The sequence below is a fragment of the Streptopelia decaocto genome (assembly GCF_964273445.1).
Source record: "Streptopelia decaocto genome assembly, chromosome: 20".
In the NCBI taxonomy this organism is placed as follows: Eukaryota; Metazoa; Chordata; class Aves; order Columbiformes; family Columbidae; genus Streptopelia; species Streptopelia decaocto.
Window position 1 is genome coordinate 2,775,169 of NC_138675.1, and position 16,544 is coordinate 2,791,712.

General features: G+C 43.9%; 1 protein-coding gene across 1 annotated transcript; it reads left to right on the plus strand.

Moving 5' to 3' along the window:
* Positions 1-53: 53 nt before the first annotated feature.
* MICOS10 (mitochondrial contact site and cristae organizing system subunit 10) lies at positions 54-15,192 on the plus strand. The gene is made up of 4 exons (XM_082069619.1): positions 54-164; positions 11,421-11,468; positions 12,552-12,661; positions 14,947-15,192. The coding sequence occupies exons 1-4, from the start codon at positions 98-100 to the stop codon at positions 14,953-14,955; spliced, it is 234 nt and encodes a 77-aa protein (XP_081925745.1). The 5' UTR covers positions 54-97; the 3' UTR covers positions 14,956-15,192.
* The last annotated feature ends 1,352 nt before the right edge of the window (positions 15,193-16,544 follow it).

Genomic DNA, 16,544 nt, shown 5'->3' on the forward strand with positions numbered 1-16,544 from the left:
GGGGGGGAATCTCGCGAGATCTAACGCTCCGCCGCTTGCCCGCGCCGGCAGATCTCGCGAGAGTTGCGCGGGGGGAGGAGGCGAGGGGACGGCCAAGATGGCGTCGGAGGGAGAGCTGGGCAGGAAGTGGGACCGGTGTCTGGCGGACTCCGCCGTCAAGCTGGGTAAGGGCGGGGAGGGCAGGGCGGAGGGGGAGGACCCGGGGAGGAGCGGGAGCAGCCGGCCAGGCGCTCCGGGCTTGGGAGGCCCGCTGTCCGCCTGGCTCCGTGGCGTGGCTGGGCCTGGTGAGGAAGGGCCCAGTGAGGGCCGTTGCCCCCCACCGCTCCGGGCCTGGCGTAGGTCGGCGGCGGCCTCGCCGCGCTGTGGGCCCGGGCGGGGCGGCCTGCGGCTCCGCCCTCAGCGCAGGGCAGCGCTGGTCCCGGGGGTCGGGGTGTGGGGCGGTGGAAGGAAGCCGGGCGGTCCTGGGCCGGGCAAGGTGACCTTGGCCGCGGGCACTGGCCCCGCCGGGCCCGCTCCCACAGCCGCCCCGGGGCTCTTCTCCCTGGCCCGGCCCCGTCTTACCCGCGATCCGGTAGCGGAGGGTCGGTTTTGAGCTCTGGTTACTCTCTCTGATGAAGATGCGAGGTGTCTGTGTGTTATCTCTGCCTGCACCCAGCTCCGTGGCCGGCTGGGCGCCTCCTGGCCCGAATGAATGGGGCCCGGGTTGGCATCGCCGGGTCCCGCAGTGCCACGACCTTGCCCGCCTTTAGTTTCGCTATGACGACGGCTTGGTTTTCGAAATCTGTTCCTGCAGAGCTGTTCACATCACTCAGTGTGCGAGGTGGGCTGTGTTTATTAAAAGCAATACACAGCGTGACACGCTGATAGCTTTGGCATGTGTTACTTAGGGCAAGTGTGCACAGTTTGACATTGAGAAGCTTTCCGGCCGCTGTCCCAGCCCTGCAGACGGTTGTGCCTTTTCTTCTAGTAGGGAAACAGTTCTGTTGATTTTCTTCCATGTTTATTTGTCCTTAAAGTTAGAACTATGGCTGTGCCTGCAGTGCTTCAGATCTGCAGCAAACCGTTCATAACATTTCATGTAGACCTGTTTTATGAGCGATGGTAACTGCGTATGTGCTGTTCGTGTGACAGGCTGGCAAATCGACTAGACAGACCTTGTGGCTTTACAAAATGTGTGTACAAACATAAATCTTTGCATGCTATGTATAGAGCAAGAAGTGAAGTATCTGATGTGAAAGGTACGTGTTCCATGTTGGTGCAGAAGTCTCTTTTTAGAACCATAAATAATATCTGAGAAATGTGAATGTTTATTTCTTGTTGCTGTAGTGGCCTGATGCTTGAAAGCTGATGAGGAACTGAGGGGTTTAGTTGCCTAATACTTTTCCATTAGAAAAGATGTTTAATAATTTAAAGTAAACTGAAACTTCCATTGTTTATAACAGGCCTTTGAAAAGTGTCAAGTGCTCCAGAGCAATGTTTTGCCTTATGAAATTCTATTCAGGTTTGTCTGACAAACATATCCAGATATGTTTATGTTTCCATAGCATTGGTTGCTTTATCATAAAATATTAAGTATGCCAAATTATAAACAAGGGCTTATTCCATGCTGCAGCTGTACGTGTGCATGTAGGAGTCTTGAACATGGGAAGGCTCACTAGGAGGCTGAAAGAAGTGGGTACGAGGTTGATTTTGATGCAGTATGTCTCTTTAGCAGGCCTTTCCTTTTAATGGGGTGTTTTCTTCCATCCTAAAGTGGCAACAGGAGAAAGAAAATGTGCTCAAACTTTCTGTACTAGTGCTCTAGACCAAGGATTCCCTGTGTTAGCTTCATGATGGTGTTGAGTAGATGTCTCGGTAAAACTCATGTTTTTCATTACATGGCCCAAAAAGGGCACATGGGCTGCAGCTCTTTAATTTTGTCCTTAGCACTAAACCCAGTGTGATGGCCTCAGACATGTTGCTCTTCATGTGTGCTGGCATTTTTCTGTTCTGTGTGCTTTTTGTGATTGATCCAGTAACCGAAGTGTGAGTGCTGGTGACCTCCTCTGTGGTATTAACAACAAATGACTCGATATGAACTTTGGAAGTCAGAACAACCCGGAAGTTGCTTCATACACCAGTAGTTTGTGACTGAAGATGGTGATGATGGCCTTCAAATACAAAGTGAGTCAGTGGCATAGCTGTTAACTGAGCACTGATAACACAAAGTTTCTTAGGCTGTCTCAGTGGAAATGATTGTTTTCTCTGCAGGGACTTGAAAATCCCGCATGGTTTTGATGATTGTTTTTGTAATATTACTGCAGAGTTTGGTGGAGTTTCCAATAAACTATCAAGGGTGGTTGTTATACTGGAAAGAAAGAAAATAAACTTTTTTACTTGAGAATTTTGTTGCTTGTTATGTGGGATATAGAAGTTTACTATGTCCTCAGCTTCTTCATTGGACTTTTCCTTTTTGTCGCCATGGTTTCCTTCCTGTACTTTCCTTTACATCCTTCCTGAGCACTATTGCAAGAGAGATCTTTCCAGGCAGTGGCTGGGGAGGAACAAACAATGGGATTAGCCCTGTGTTTTCCTATTCCAAACCCTGCAAATAAAGGAGAACACTCAATTTCTGAAACCTTGCACGCATGACAGTTTTCTAGTGTCTGTGAGAACTGTAGAGACAAGGAACTCCTGTGGATTAATTTGGGGGCTGGAGGGCCATGGGAAACGGAGTGAGAAGGGGATGTTGCAGCTATCGCGATGACTTTATGAGCAATAGAATGTTTTGAAATAATAGCTGGGGGCTCTGCAGCCTGTCCTGTCTTGTATTAGTCTGTCAGGCTTTCCACTATGGTTGGTTCAGCCAATATATTTGCAGTGGCTGTGTTGTTTGTAGTTATGCTGTCCTGGTTTAGTTGGAGATCAAGCTCGTGGAAGAAACTTGATCTCCTGCCACTAAAGTGTCCAAAATACATATTTATCTTACGTTACATATTTTGAAATGCTGTGTTGTATTTTTCACCTCTTGGTCACTACCTGTGTGTATCTTGTAATTCAGTATTAAAACTTTGTCCTGTTAGTTCAAAATAGAATATGTTGTCAGGCGTTGTTGAGACAGTATTTAATTCCAAAGAGTTAAGTACTCTTAACCTCTGTCTGCCTGCACGAAGCATCGAAACATTGTTCAGTGGAGTTTATGTGCTTACCCCCCTTTTATTCGGGTGGACATTGATTTGTTTTGCTCATGATGGGGATGGCTCTAGGTATTTTGGTTGCCCTTCCCTCAGTGGTTTGTGTGCAGTGGGCTGGGTTGTGCTTTCTTGGCTGCCCAGGCGGTTTCTCTGGGTGATCCAGATCATGCTGGCTCCAGCTTCGCACCATTTTCAAGACTTTCCACCCCCGGAGTCATTTAAATAATTTCACTTTCTGTTCCTTCTTTCTTCCCGATAAGGATTTTTCTTACCCATCGCAAAATCTGTGCTTTTTCCCACGTGCAGAGGGAGAATCAAACTACAGTGGTTTCCTTTTTCTTCCCAGCTTGTAAAACTTCAGAAAATAGTGTGTCCTCTCCAGCCCTCACAACTGTTTCTTCCTTTTAATCAGTGGAGCTCTGCAGAGAAGAGACGGGGACATAAATAGTATCATGGTCTTCTTCCATCCTACTGCCTTCAAACCCTGCTTAAAGGGTTTGTTTGTTTGTTTAACTGCTGGAGAGTTCATGCCTGTTTATCTGGAAAGACAGTTACTCATGAAGCACTGGCAGAGTTGTTTTTTCTCCACGAGGCTATAATTTTGGACAAATTATTATTATATGCCGTTTCTAGGGAACAAGGAGGCAATAAAGAGTGTGTGTAAGGGAAGGGAGAGTTGTGTGCCTGTGTGCCCTGGCTTGTTTTGAAACTGTTGTGGTTTTAAATGAGTTGAACACTGTGATTTATCTGATATTGAAAGGTAATCTTAGGAAAGCTGTTTGCTTCTTGGCTTGGGTGTTAAGTTGCTGTGCTGAAGTTCATTCTTTTTGTTGTTGCAGGAGATAAATGTTTTGATGTATGTCTGTGATTGACCAAAATTCAGTCTGGAAGCTTGTGAATAACCCAGTGTAGTAATGTTCATTTTCCTCTGATCCTCTGTTTTGACATCTGAAAATAAAATGCTTCTAATTTCCATTTAATAGGAATTTTGTAAGATAAAAGAGCACTTTCAATTCTCTTGCAACTGTTACATGATTTCTTCTGGCTTGCATCATCTAGCCTGCTTGAATAGCTGTTTCTGTTAACAGCAAGGGTGAAATGGGATTGTTTGTGTCATTCCACAGATTGAGTATTTCAGAAAGAATCATTGTATGGCTTGCAACGTCAGTATTTTTAAATAAACCTTCACATGGTTATGAGTAGGATAAAGCCAGTCTATATAATGATAAAACTTGATTATACTTTCTGAAAACTGGATTAGACTTTCTCTAAATATACAAAAGTCCTGAAATTCCTGTTTTGAAGTGGGCTTTTTTTTGCTTGGCAATTGTAGTGTGGCCATCCAATCTTAGCTACCAAGTCAAAAGATTTCTTCTTTGTTTGGGATTTAGTTTTTAATACTAAATAATGGAGAATATGACTATTATGGGAGCACACAACTTCATTATTAAATGAGCTTTGTTTGTAACCCCAAGTTATTTTCCTATGTCTTACAGGAGAAGATCCAACTCGACTGGTTGTATCTTGTAGCAGACCAAGGAGTGTAAATATTAACTGCTTATGGCTTAGGCTGTGCAGGAAGGCAATACAGCCAATGAAAAATGGTTTTATTTGGAAGAGGTGGACAAATGCTCTTCTGAGAACAGGCTTTCAGTTGAAAATCTAACAGCAATATTTAGGTATCTTGTTAGCAGTGTTCTGAATACAATGGCTGTTGACAAATTAAGGGGCTCTTACCATCTTTTGGAAGAAAAAGACAGGAAAATCTTTAGGGGTCCAGGGGCCTGTTCCCATAGTTGAGTTGTGTCCTGCTGTTCTTCTTGGCTGGTCATCAGACTGAGTCGGGGAGCTCTGCCCTGCCTGGATCACAGAATCACGGGATGCTTGGGGTTGAAGGGACCTGTGGAGGCCCCCCAGCCCAAGCCCTGCTAACACAGGGTCCCCAGAGCACATCACACAGGATCCCAGGCAGGTTTGAATGTCTCCAGAGAAGGAGACTCCACACCCACCCCGGGCAGCCTGGGCCAGGCTCTGGCACCTCACAGAAAAGAAGTTTCTCCTCATATTCAGATGGAATCTCCTGTGTTTCAGTCTGTGCCTGTTGCCCCTCACCCTGGCATTGGGCACCACTGAACAGAGTCTGGTCCATCCTCTTGACACCTGCCCTTAAGATATTTATAGGCATTGATAAGATCCCTTCTCAATCTTCTCTAGACTAAACAGACTAGCTCTCTCAGCGTGTCCTTGTAAGAAAGATCCTTCAGTCCATTAATCATCTTTGTAGCTCTGTGCTGGACTCTCTGCAGTAGTTCCTCATCTGTCTTGAACTGGGAAGCCCAGCACTGGACACAGATGTGCCGGCTCAGGTCAGTAACCGAAGCTGTGAGTGCCGCTGGGGGAAGCCCTGCTCAACTCTTGTCCCAGCCTGCCCTGGGCAATACTTATGGTGTTCAAAAACCTGAAAGAAGAGCCGAGCCCTCCATCTGATAGCACAACTGTTTAAACCCCCAGGCTGCAGAAGATCTCTGCTGGAAATGAATCCAAAGTTCACCGACTACCTTGTACTCTGCATTGGTGAGATGCCAGCTGTGCCTTCCTCGGGAGGTGGCGCACAGTGACACTCCCCAGGAAGGGAACTCTAAGCCAAGTGATATCCTAAACCATTCGTTTGGTCCTTGAGATGTTACAGCAGAAGGTGGGAACAACTTTTTGTTCTGGATTATATCCGATTTAGTGCTCTGAGAAAATCCTTTCAGGGCTGCTGGCACATCCTTGGTGATAATAAATTGATAAGGAGAGAGCTGAGGATCAGGCTTCTTTCCTTAGCATTTCTGCTGGTGAGATGCCACCATAACATTTCTTGCTCTAAATTTCCTCTATTTCTTAGCTGGGCCAGTATGTGTCAGTAATGGTCAACCTACATTGGATGGGTGTGAAGAAGCAGAATTGCCAACCCTTATAGTTAGGCTTGAAAAAGCGCTAGATCTGGATGTGTTTACTCCAACAAAACCTTTCTTTTTAGCAATGTTGTTGTTTTCATTAGTGGAATATTTTATTGCAGTAAGACAAGGTAGAGTTTTCTGGCAGAGGTGTATTTTCCACATGAGGAGTATCTTGCTCATTTCTTATATATGCACTTTTAAAGCAAGTGCAACCCTGCTTTTGCCTGAAAGCTTGATGCAATATTGATGAGATCCTTTGGTGTATTGTCTAAGAGCAGCTTCCACTCTTTGCCCCCTTTTCCAAGAGGGAGAAATGCATGTGCCCTCTCCTCGCCAGCTCATTCACCAGTGTGAGGATGAAAAGTCTCTGGAGACTCAGGAGATCATGGGCTACCAGTGATATTTCCTGGTGCCGTGTGTCCATCTGCAAAAGTGCTGATGTTTATTCAAGGTTGAACCCCAGGAGTGCTTCAGGGTGAAAGCGGCCCCTGAAAGCATGTCGGGATTTTTGTATTATAATGGTATTTGGATATTTATATTCCGTCATTCCAAGTATTCTGTGTTACTACAGTCAAATGCTGGAAGAAAACAAAACACACTTCTTTCCTGCTTCTTCCTCGAGTACTTGGTGTATAGTTTCACTGTGTTTTCTTCTGGTGTCCTTGCTCATTTTCCTGCCTGCTATGTAAACAGGCCACACGACGGGGGAGATGAGAATGAAAGCTTCAAAGTCAGTGTTGGAAGAAAATCTGATTCCTGCCATGAAGGACCTTGCTAAGAGTCTGCTTAAAATTAATTCTCTCTGTAAATAAGTGATTTCATGGTCTCAGATTTTTAACTGGTGCTCAGCGCTGCCCTGTAAAGGCCCCGGTGTATGAAGAAGGCTCTCCCCGTTTTTGCAAAACAATTATCTATGTATCTTGCCAAAGAGGGATTGGAGGAGGCAGGAAGGAACACCCTACAACGAGAGGGAGAATATAGTTTGAGAGTTGCTTACCATTTGTGTTTGTTTTGAAGATCTTGACTTTCTTGGGTATTTCCTCACCTAAAACAAATGTTAGTGCTGGAGTGAGCTGGTGCCCCTTTCAAGCTTCCAGTGCATCACATCTGCTGTTGGACCTTGAAGCTGTTGCTGTCCCTGTCCCCAGAGAGAAGCTAACTGAGCTCCATGCATTTTCTTCATCCTAGTGGAAGCTGCTTTTTCAGTTGGGCAGAAATCTACCCTGTTGGGACAAATCCCTGAGCTCTAGAGCGTCTTGTCTGTACAGAGTGGTCACTGTTTTCTTAGAACAAGAAACCATCTTCCACAAGCTCCTCCTTCATTTTATTTCCATCATTTAGTTCCTTTAATTCCAAATTAGCCGAATCGGAAGGAGAGGAGGCTGAAGCTCCGTGTTTTGTATTTGTGTGTAAGGAATGGCAAAGGAAAAAAATCTGATGACAAAAAGAAAGCTGTTAAGTAATTTTAAAACTTCCAGCTGCTATAGTAACAGCAACACATTTGCCAGATGTCAACAAGCATATTTGAATGCTTCTATTTTAAGTTCCTAGCTATTGAAGAAAAGTGTATCTAGGTGTGGCCGTCTTAATAGCTGCTTCAGCCTGTAGCTACTTGGGTAGCCTAGGAAAAAATCTTCTAGTATCGCTGTTGGAGGGACTGTTGATTAAATTTATAGAAAAGGTTTTTTCCAGATGTTCTTATGGAGCAAGAGCCCATCCTGAAGATTTGTGTTTCTCTCCGAGACACTTTTATGATGTCCTGTTGGGTATACGGCGCGTGCTCTTCTGCGCGTTAGATTGATTTGAGGTACCGTGACATTTTTCTTGGAAGGTGTATGAGCCAAAAAAAAAAAGAAATGGAATGAAAAAGTTTGGGAGCGTGGGCTTTCTGCCTAATCCTGTTCCGTGGGGCTTCGCTGGGCCGTACGGCTGGGCCGTGTAGCGGGGAACGGGACTAAGATGTCCACAGAATGGCCTTGTCCCCTGGTGACACTGACTGTAAATGAGTTTAAGCTGAAGTGATAGATGTAGGGTGGAAGCGACTGTTTTTCTAGTTAAACATTTTAAACTGTCAGAGGAGGTGAAAAATGCCTTGTAGTCTTTCCTGTGGCCTTTTCCTCCAAAGAGTCTGTCATGCAAGAAAGGGAGGGGAAATGTGCCCGGCGTGGATCAAGCCCTTAGCTTTTCCATGTTCGTTTGTTTTTATTGTAAGATAAACCTTTCATGTTTTGTTGTTATGAAGTTAAAGCCTGGCCTAGAGGTGCTGATCTTTAGTAGAAACAGCTGCAGACCCAGTGTCCCCTGCTCAGGTGGGAGGTTCTTTGAAGCAACGTGTTGCCTCTTTGAAAGGAAATTGAGCATGTGAGAACGTAAACCTGTAAAACTCATCAACAGCTCTGCCATTGTTTATCTCTGGTGTAACTTTATATAGAATTAAAGTGAAACGTGTTATTTGCTTCCAAGACAAGATGGTTTTGCTCCCCGTTGGTCCTGGAGACGCAGGAAATGACCACATAACCACAAATACTTTCTAGTGGAATGAAGATGAGTGACAAACTACCCACAGAAATAGGTTCTTAAACAGATGGGCTAAGAAATTAAACATAGCTAAAGCTTCTGGGTTTAAGTTAAAACCAATGCTTAAACATTAAAAAAGTAGAAAAGAGCAAATTGTGTATATGCACTCATATGTGATGGGACAGATTTGAGCATTTCTAATTAATTGGGTGCTGTGATCAGCCACAGTTTTTGGCATAGACTGTAGTCTCTTCCTCAGTAAGAAAAGGAAGGAACCTGACTTGGGGGGAGGGAAGCTAATGTACTTTTTTGGCTTTGTTTCTAAAGTTGCATTCTTGGACAGAAAACAAAAACCCATTAGCTGTCAGATCTCTTCCTTCTCTGTAGCATTTTCATTACTTAAAGCAAGGCCCTAGATATCTTACCATCATCTTTTTAAACTAATCAGCCACTGTACTCCCCTTCCTCCTGCAGCCTCTAAAATTGACATTCTGCATTTTCATGAAAAAGAAGAATCCCTTCTCTAGAACCAGGCTTATCGCTAATTCACATAAAAGCTTTCCTTAGACGGGACTATTGTGTCTTAGCAAGTCAGTCGTGCTGGCCCACATCTGCTTAACAGTAGTGTTGGGTGTTAGCGTGGGGGAAGGCCTAGGTTTTGGTTTAGGCCGAGGTTGAATTGCAGTTGGCAGAAATAATAATTTCTTCACCTTGAAGTGTATCCTGTAGCTTCTCCCGTGGCCAAGAGGAAGCAGCATCGATGGCATTTGCGTGGAGCCCTTACACATGGGGCTGTAATGTGAGAGAGCGTGTGAAGGAGGTGAAGAGAATACAAGATGATGACCATTTTGGGAAGTAAATGGAAATAAACTGTATTAACAAAAGCTGCTTGCTTAGTGCAGACTTTGAAGATGAGAAAGTAAGCAGGTTACCACCACGCTGGTAAGAAGAACGTGGGTTTGGTGTCATGGAAAATGTGGTGAGGTTACAAACTGCATGGGCTCTGCATCGAGATGATGCAGAATTTGTCATCCTGCAAGTAATTTCTCATTGATTAGCTAAACTGTTTGGATTGGCAGAGGGGATCTCTTCTCGCACAGGACCAGTGTCACCCGCTGCATGACAAGGTTTCTGAACCGGACAGTTCAAACAACGCCTCGTGCTGTCTGAACAGAAAGGAATTGTCTCCAGAAAGTCCTTTGCAGACCTACAGCCCAAAACAAACCGTCAGCGTGACTACGTATCGTAGGGAAAGACTGGCAGAGGGAGTTGGTCAGAGGGCCAAACAGTTGTCCGCTGGAGAAATTCTTGCAGATAGTAATTATCCTTAATAGCATAAACATTCTGTGAGAGCCAGCACCAGCTGTATTATAGCAAAGGTACCGAGGGAAGGCTCTGCCTGGGGAGGAAGGAAGGGCAGAGGAATTAGGACAGATGAACTGCCTGTTGTCTCTTCCAATGAGTAGTTAGAGATGCTCCAAATAGTGTGTCACTATCTGAAATGCAGAAAAAGCCTGAAGCTCTGACCAGACATCTGAGGAACTGAGACTTTCCCATCGCTGTGCAAATGATTAGAGTGAAACCCCGACCTTCTGCGAAACGCTCGGCTTCGAAAACGTCTGGGGGAGTGATGTCAGGACCGCTTGGCGGGCGGCCAGAGCTCTTCCCTGAGTTGCATGTTTTGTGATGACCTGGTAAAGCAGTTATCTCTGTCATGGTTGGAGCTAACGAAGACATGGAGGAAACCAAGAGTTTGCAATAGCAACTCTGATTCCCGGCTTGCAGTAAATACAGATAGTGAAGTCCTAATGGGAGTAAACATGAAATTTGCTCAGCTCGTCTGTTTAGCCATACTTCTTCTAATATTCAAGGGTTTTTAATCAATTAAAAACCATGGGGTGCTTAATTAATTTACTAGGTAGTGCAGTAAGTATAATTTCAAGAATCTGTGCTACCATTAGTGCACTTTTAGCAAGGAAAAAGTTTTAAAGAGCAGAAGGAAACTTAAGAAAAAAAATGAAACCTACTTCTAGAAGCCAAGAGGGTATAGGATTCTTTGGCATTGTTCTGGACTCAACCCACTTGGTAATGTGTTCAACAGGAGCTTAAATAAGGATCACATGCTTTTAGGACTATTTTAAAAGAAAGTATGTCTTTTAATTAATTTCTCAACTGCTGCAGTTATTTCTATATATAGTATAAGGATGTGAAAAGTCACTCATTCCTAACGTGCTTAAATATGCTCCTTAATGAATGTTGTGGATGTGAAAGATAAGCAGCCTGGAGCTTTTTTTTGCAAGGTATAGGATAACACAAAGCATCAAAGTTTTGCTGCCCTCAGGACACACGTTGAAGTAGTTAAAGTAGCGAGATAAACGAAATACAATAAGATATTCATCAGCAAAATCTAAAGCTCAAGGACACAATAAGTTTTCATTTAAGTGTTTCTCATTTGCTGACAATGAGCCAAATAAATCTTAATTCCACATTGTAGATGGTGACAGAAATTCAGTAACTTTCCCTGGGACAAGACTCTGGTTTGTTTCCCAAATCTTTGTGACAGTGTATGTGTTGGGATTCTAATCTGAATTAGTTTCTTACAGTTACTTAAGAAAACAATAATTATTTTCTTTCAAAATTGCTATTTAAGAACATTTTTGTTTGTTGTTCTGTAATAATATGTAGTCTGATATTCCTGAGTTGGAACAAAGAATTGCTGTAAAGAACTAAATAATCTTCCATTACTCTGCATTATCTTAGTCCTCACTCGCTGCATTTCTTCTTACAGGTGCTGGATTTGGATTAGGAATTGTTTTCTCAGTCATCTTCTTCAAAAGTAAGTGTACTGCAGTAATTTTGCATGCCTGGTTTCCTAATTTCTGTCTATTGTAGGTGCGGTTCAAAACCAAGAAATCTTTGAGGCATGGCAAATTTAATCAGCGTGTTAGACCAAATCTTTCTTTATTGGTCATATTTGTTTTCAGTTGAATTGAAGTTGCGTAAACTTTTAACTGTTGTGTAACAAGGTTGTTACACGTGGCATCTTTCTCAGGTCCTACTGTGCTCAGCTCAAATTCTGGAATTGCAGGAAACCCTGAGCCAAATTACTGGGGCCGTGTGTCTAGACATCACAGAATCACAGGATGTCAGGGGTTGGAAGGGCCCTGGAAAGCTCATCCAGGTCAATCCCCCCATGGAGCAGGAACACCCAGATGAGGTTACACAGGAAGGTGTCCAGGCGGGTTGGAATGTCTGCACAGAAGGAGACTCCACAACCCCCCTGGGCAGCCTGGGCCAGGCTCTGGCACCCTCACTGAGAAGAAGTTCCTTCTTAAATTCAAGTGGAACCTTTTGTGTTCCAGTTTGAACCCATTACCCCTTGTCCTATCATTGGTTGTCACCGAGAAGAGCCTGGCTCCATCCTCCTGACACTCCCCCTTTAGATATCTGTAAACATGAATGAGGTCACCCCTCAGTGTCCTCTTGTCCAGCTCCAGAGCCCCAGCTCCCTCAGCCTTTCCTCACACGGGAGATGCTCCACTCCCTTCAGTATCTTTGTTGCCCTGCGCTGGACTCATGGTCATCCTGCTGTCCCCAGGACCCCCAGGTCCCTTTCCCCTTTCACTTTATGCCAGTCTTGCCAAAAACTGATTTAAATTCTTTTTTTAGTTATGCTTTGGCAACAGAATAATTTTCAGTAGTATCTTGACTTCAGAGATTGCTCTCCATTAAATATGATGTTTTACTATTGTTATTCTTCTGAAGTGGTTAGGTATGGGGCTGATTTTAGGACTCTTAGGACTTGAAAATGCCTAATATGCATCTTCCATTCTTTCTTGGTGCTTATTTAACAGCGCCGTGGGACAAGAACAGCTCTTTTTTGACTGTAACTTTTCTTCTCTGCTTGCCTTCCGCACAGGAAAGACATGGCCTATCACTTTTGGGTCCGGCATGGGGTTAGGAATGGCTTATTCCAATTGCCAACATGACTTCCAGTCTCCGTATCTTCTCCATGGTAAATTTGTAAAAGTAAGTATCAGTACTAGTTAATTGGTAAGTGTTTATAAATTACCATTAAGCGGTACATCTAGACACCATTTACATGGATATTGCTCTGCCTTGCCCAAAAAAGTACTAGTAAGAAGAGACTTGTGTTGCTGAGGATTCTCCCCCTACTCTTGAGAAATTTTTAATATGTGGTATGTTTAGCAGTACACTTATTAGACATAGTACTTTCTGAAGTGCTGTAATAACTGAGGTGAAATGTTCTGCCTGGAGTTTTGCGTGTGAAGCACACGGAATGCAAAAATTACCCCCGTGTTGCTCGTCTGTCTAATGAAAGAAGCGTGAAGGTGTTTTTAGGTTTTTTCCTGATGCATTTAGAGCTGGAAGTGGAGTCCAGTCCTCTTAGATTTACCAGCAGATGAGCTTTTGCCAGCCTTCTGCCAGCCTACTAGACATACCTGTTTACAAATATTTCCTTCAGCTGCCTGTTAAGAAAGGGAGGCAATGACAAGATTCTTGAACAACTTCTTCAGAATAAAATATTCTGGATAGCAACATAGATGCAGCTGATACAACATTACCAGCTACAGCCCAGAACCAGGAGTCTGTGTATGAGTCTTGTAGAGAGATTTGTTAACATTTCCACACCATCCTGAGGGTATTCCTCCAGTTTGTGTCCAAAAAGAAACTGGAATGACACGTCAGTGGCTTCATGTGAATGGTAAATGCCCTGTTCACATGTTCTGAGAAAAACTCATTCATTTAAGGATGCTTGTTACTAGGGACGTCAGGCAGCAGAAAACTGACTTTCGACTCAGCCTAGTAAGGGATTTTGTTTGGATTAAGGACTAATCTGTGCTCTGGAGCAAGGGTGGTCCTTCGAAGCATGAGGTAATTGAAAGGACACTTCACAGAAGAGGCACAGCTGCCTGCGTGGCACAAGACTAGACAAATAGTTTCCAGTGCGCTTTCTCTGGCACAAAGAGACTGAACACACAGAGGGGGAAGACGCAGATGAAGCCATCTAATGGTTAATGTCATTAATTCTCTCCAAAATGTCGTGTCATGGATAATGGCTCCGGGGTTATTACAACAAAATTATTTCATTTCTGTTGGTTAGGAGCATGGAAAATATTGTTACATTATCACTCATCTGTTTTTTTCCTAGAAAATACTGTTGTAACTAAACTCTGTAGGACTTCCTTTACAAACCAGTTTATGTTCAAATGCAGCTTGTCAGAATGTGAGATTCTGCAAGAAAATGAGCTTTATTGAGAGAGAAAAATGCAACATGGATAAACTTGAAACAAAATCATTTCTAGTTTTCCAAACCTGTCAAGTTCATAGGATCACAGGATAGTTCAAGTTGGAAGGGACTTCAAGGAGGTCATCTCTTCTGACCTCCAACTGGGGTTGGATATGGGGTCAGACCAGGTTACTTGGGGCTTTATCCAGCCCGGATTCTTGATTCTTCAGGATCAAGTTCGTAATTCTGAATCCTAAGTGAGAATGAGTGAGGACAGAGGACCCTCATGATACCAAATAATCAGGAGATTACAAAGCAGCTTTGCAGCTGCCTCAGCTGTAACTCAGATCATCACACTGCCCGTCCTTTGGGTTAGTAAGTTGATCATGAAATATTAACACCAATGCAAGAGCTGTTCATCTAGATCAAGAGACTACTTAAAATGCAGAAAGGTTCTAATTTGTGGTTATAAGATTCTCAGGGCCTTTTAAGTAATTTGATCAAGAGGATGTCACTGTGACTTCAGCTGAATTTTAAATCAACTTCTAGCAGTTACTTCAAGGTACAGCTGAGAAGTACATGGCCTACAGTTTCCCTGCAAAATGGAAACTATCATATTTTTCAGGTTATTTAGCCTGTATTATTTATCACCCAAAAAACCCACAACCCTTGCCCTTTGCTTGCAATGTGGATTATATTGATGTGCAGCACTACAAGAAGGTTGGCAACTGAAGCCTTTCCTCCTGCCCTTTGTGGCTTTGATTTCTGATTTCCATTCAATCTGGGAATAGTTAACTTGAACAATAATATGTGGGGGGGTGGTTTTGAAGCACTCATTTTATCAGAATGGAGGCTTATGTGCATGAAAACGCGGCACGCTTTGAGTATGAAAATAGCTGCTTAACTTCTCCATGCTCAGCTTCTCAGTCTAGCGAAGGATGAAACTGTTACCCTACCTTCTGGAAATCCTACAGAGCCCGGTGACTTGCTTTACATCGTGCAGCACCTTCCACGTAAGGAACCCAAATGGCTTTTTAATAATACAAGCCTTCTTACTTTACAGGAACAGTGACTAATGACTAAGACTATCCCAGTGGGAAGGAAGGAGAAATCAATGATTATTCCTCAGGAATACTGAAGTGCCCCTGGAATAAACCAACATTGTTCAGTAACGATCACCAGTAACTCTTTATACTCCAACAAACTGTTTCTGTACATGAAACAAAAGTTCTGTTGCTTGTTTTGTATCGTGTCTGGAAAGTGCAAGGAGGAGCTCTTCTGGGAAATAAATAAAAGCAAAATGGCCTTCTCTGGTGTGTTGACTTTGTATGTGAGAGAGAGAATGGAAGGAAAGGACTTCGTTTTGAGTACCCAGCAGCTGTGACCACCTGGGTAAATGCCACTGCGAGAGCTCTTCAGTAAAGACAGCCGCCGTATGTTCCTCTCCCCTCTTGAAAGGCGACCCCCATCTAACATACAGTTCAAAGAAGCTTTCCCACCTCATAAATCACCCACCAGACCCCTGCTGCTTGTGCCGGTGTTTGGAGAGGAATATAAATACTCCTATGTCCTGTTTGTACAGTTGCCCTTTAAAATTGGAATTTTGTCCTCTCCAAAGAGGCAGAATCCAAAAGGGCAGACCCCAAGGGTATGACTGCAGCTCGCCAGCTCTTGGAGCTTTGACTCACAAAGTGCCCCAAGTTTGAAACCTCCTCGGTACAGGGGTCGAATTAAACAGATGCACACGCCATCTGGCTCTGAGCTTGCCTTTGGAGTTGATTGTTTTTTCACCCCTCTTCTGTGGATGAACATAGAGGTTTCAGTGTATGGGAACAGGTCACTAAATATTTAAAGCTTTTTATTACTTGAGCAGGTCACTGGTCTGAGTACTTTGTATTTACATTTACCCCAGTCCTTGTAATTACTTGTTGGCATGTTGTCTGCTGCTCTCCTCCTGACTTGAGCAGTCATCGCTGCTTCTTCACTCAGCACAATTCTCTAGCTATTGAGATGGCTCTCAAGGTCCACTTTTCTTTGTCCAATGCTTGCTGCATGTTGGCCACGTAGCACGAGATGTAAATGCATGTGTCCCAAGAGAGAAAGGGGATGGTATAGATTGATACGGAGCTTTCCTTTATTGAGAGCCTATTCTGCTGCATGGTGAGTGCTGGCAGATGGAAGAGTAACAAAAACATTCCTCTCCAGAAAGGAAAACACAATGGAAACAAGTTGCGCAATATTTGCTTTTTAAACTATGCCAAAAAAAGGAAGGGGATGGACCGAGGGCCAGTCTGCTGAGTTCAGAGAGCTTGAGGAACCCCTTATCTTACCGAGCAGCAGGACTGAGATGTGGTCTGGGTGCTACAGCACTCCTGCACCCCCACACCTCCCTGGGCACGCGTGTGGATCTCGCACACCGAAGAAACATGTTGAGCTGTGCCCAGAGCCAACAGAAGCTGAAGAGCTCGCCTAGAGCAATGGACTTGTGAAATAAAACAGCTTTAGTGCCAGAACAGCATTAAAGACTGTCAAAGCACGATACCATCCAGGACCATTGCTTGAGCATGTCCTTGTTTTTCCACCTCCTCCCTTGCCGGACTGCATTCATCTGTCAGGTCAAAACAGCATAATGGAAACAGGATCTCTTTCTTTTTTCCCAAT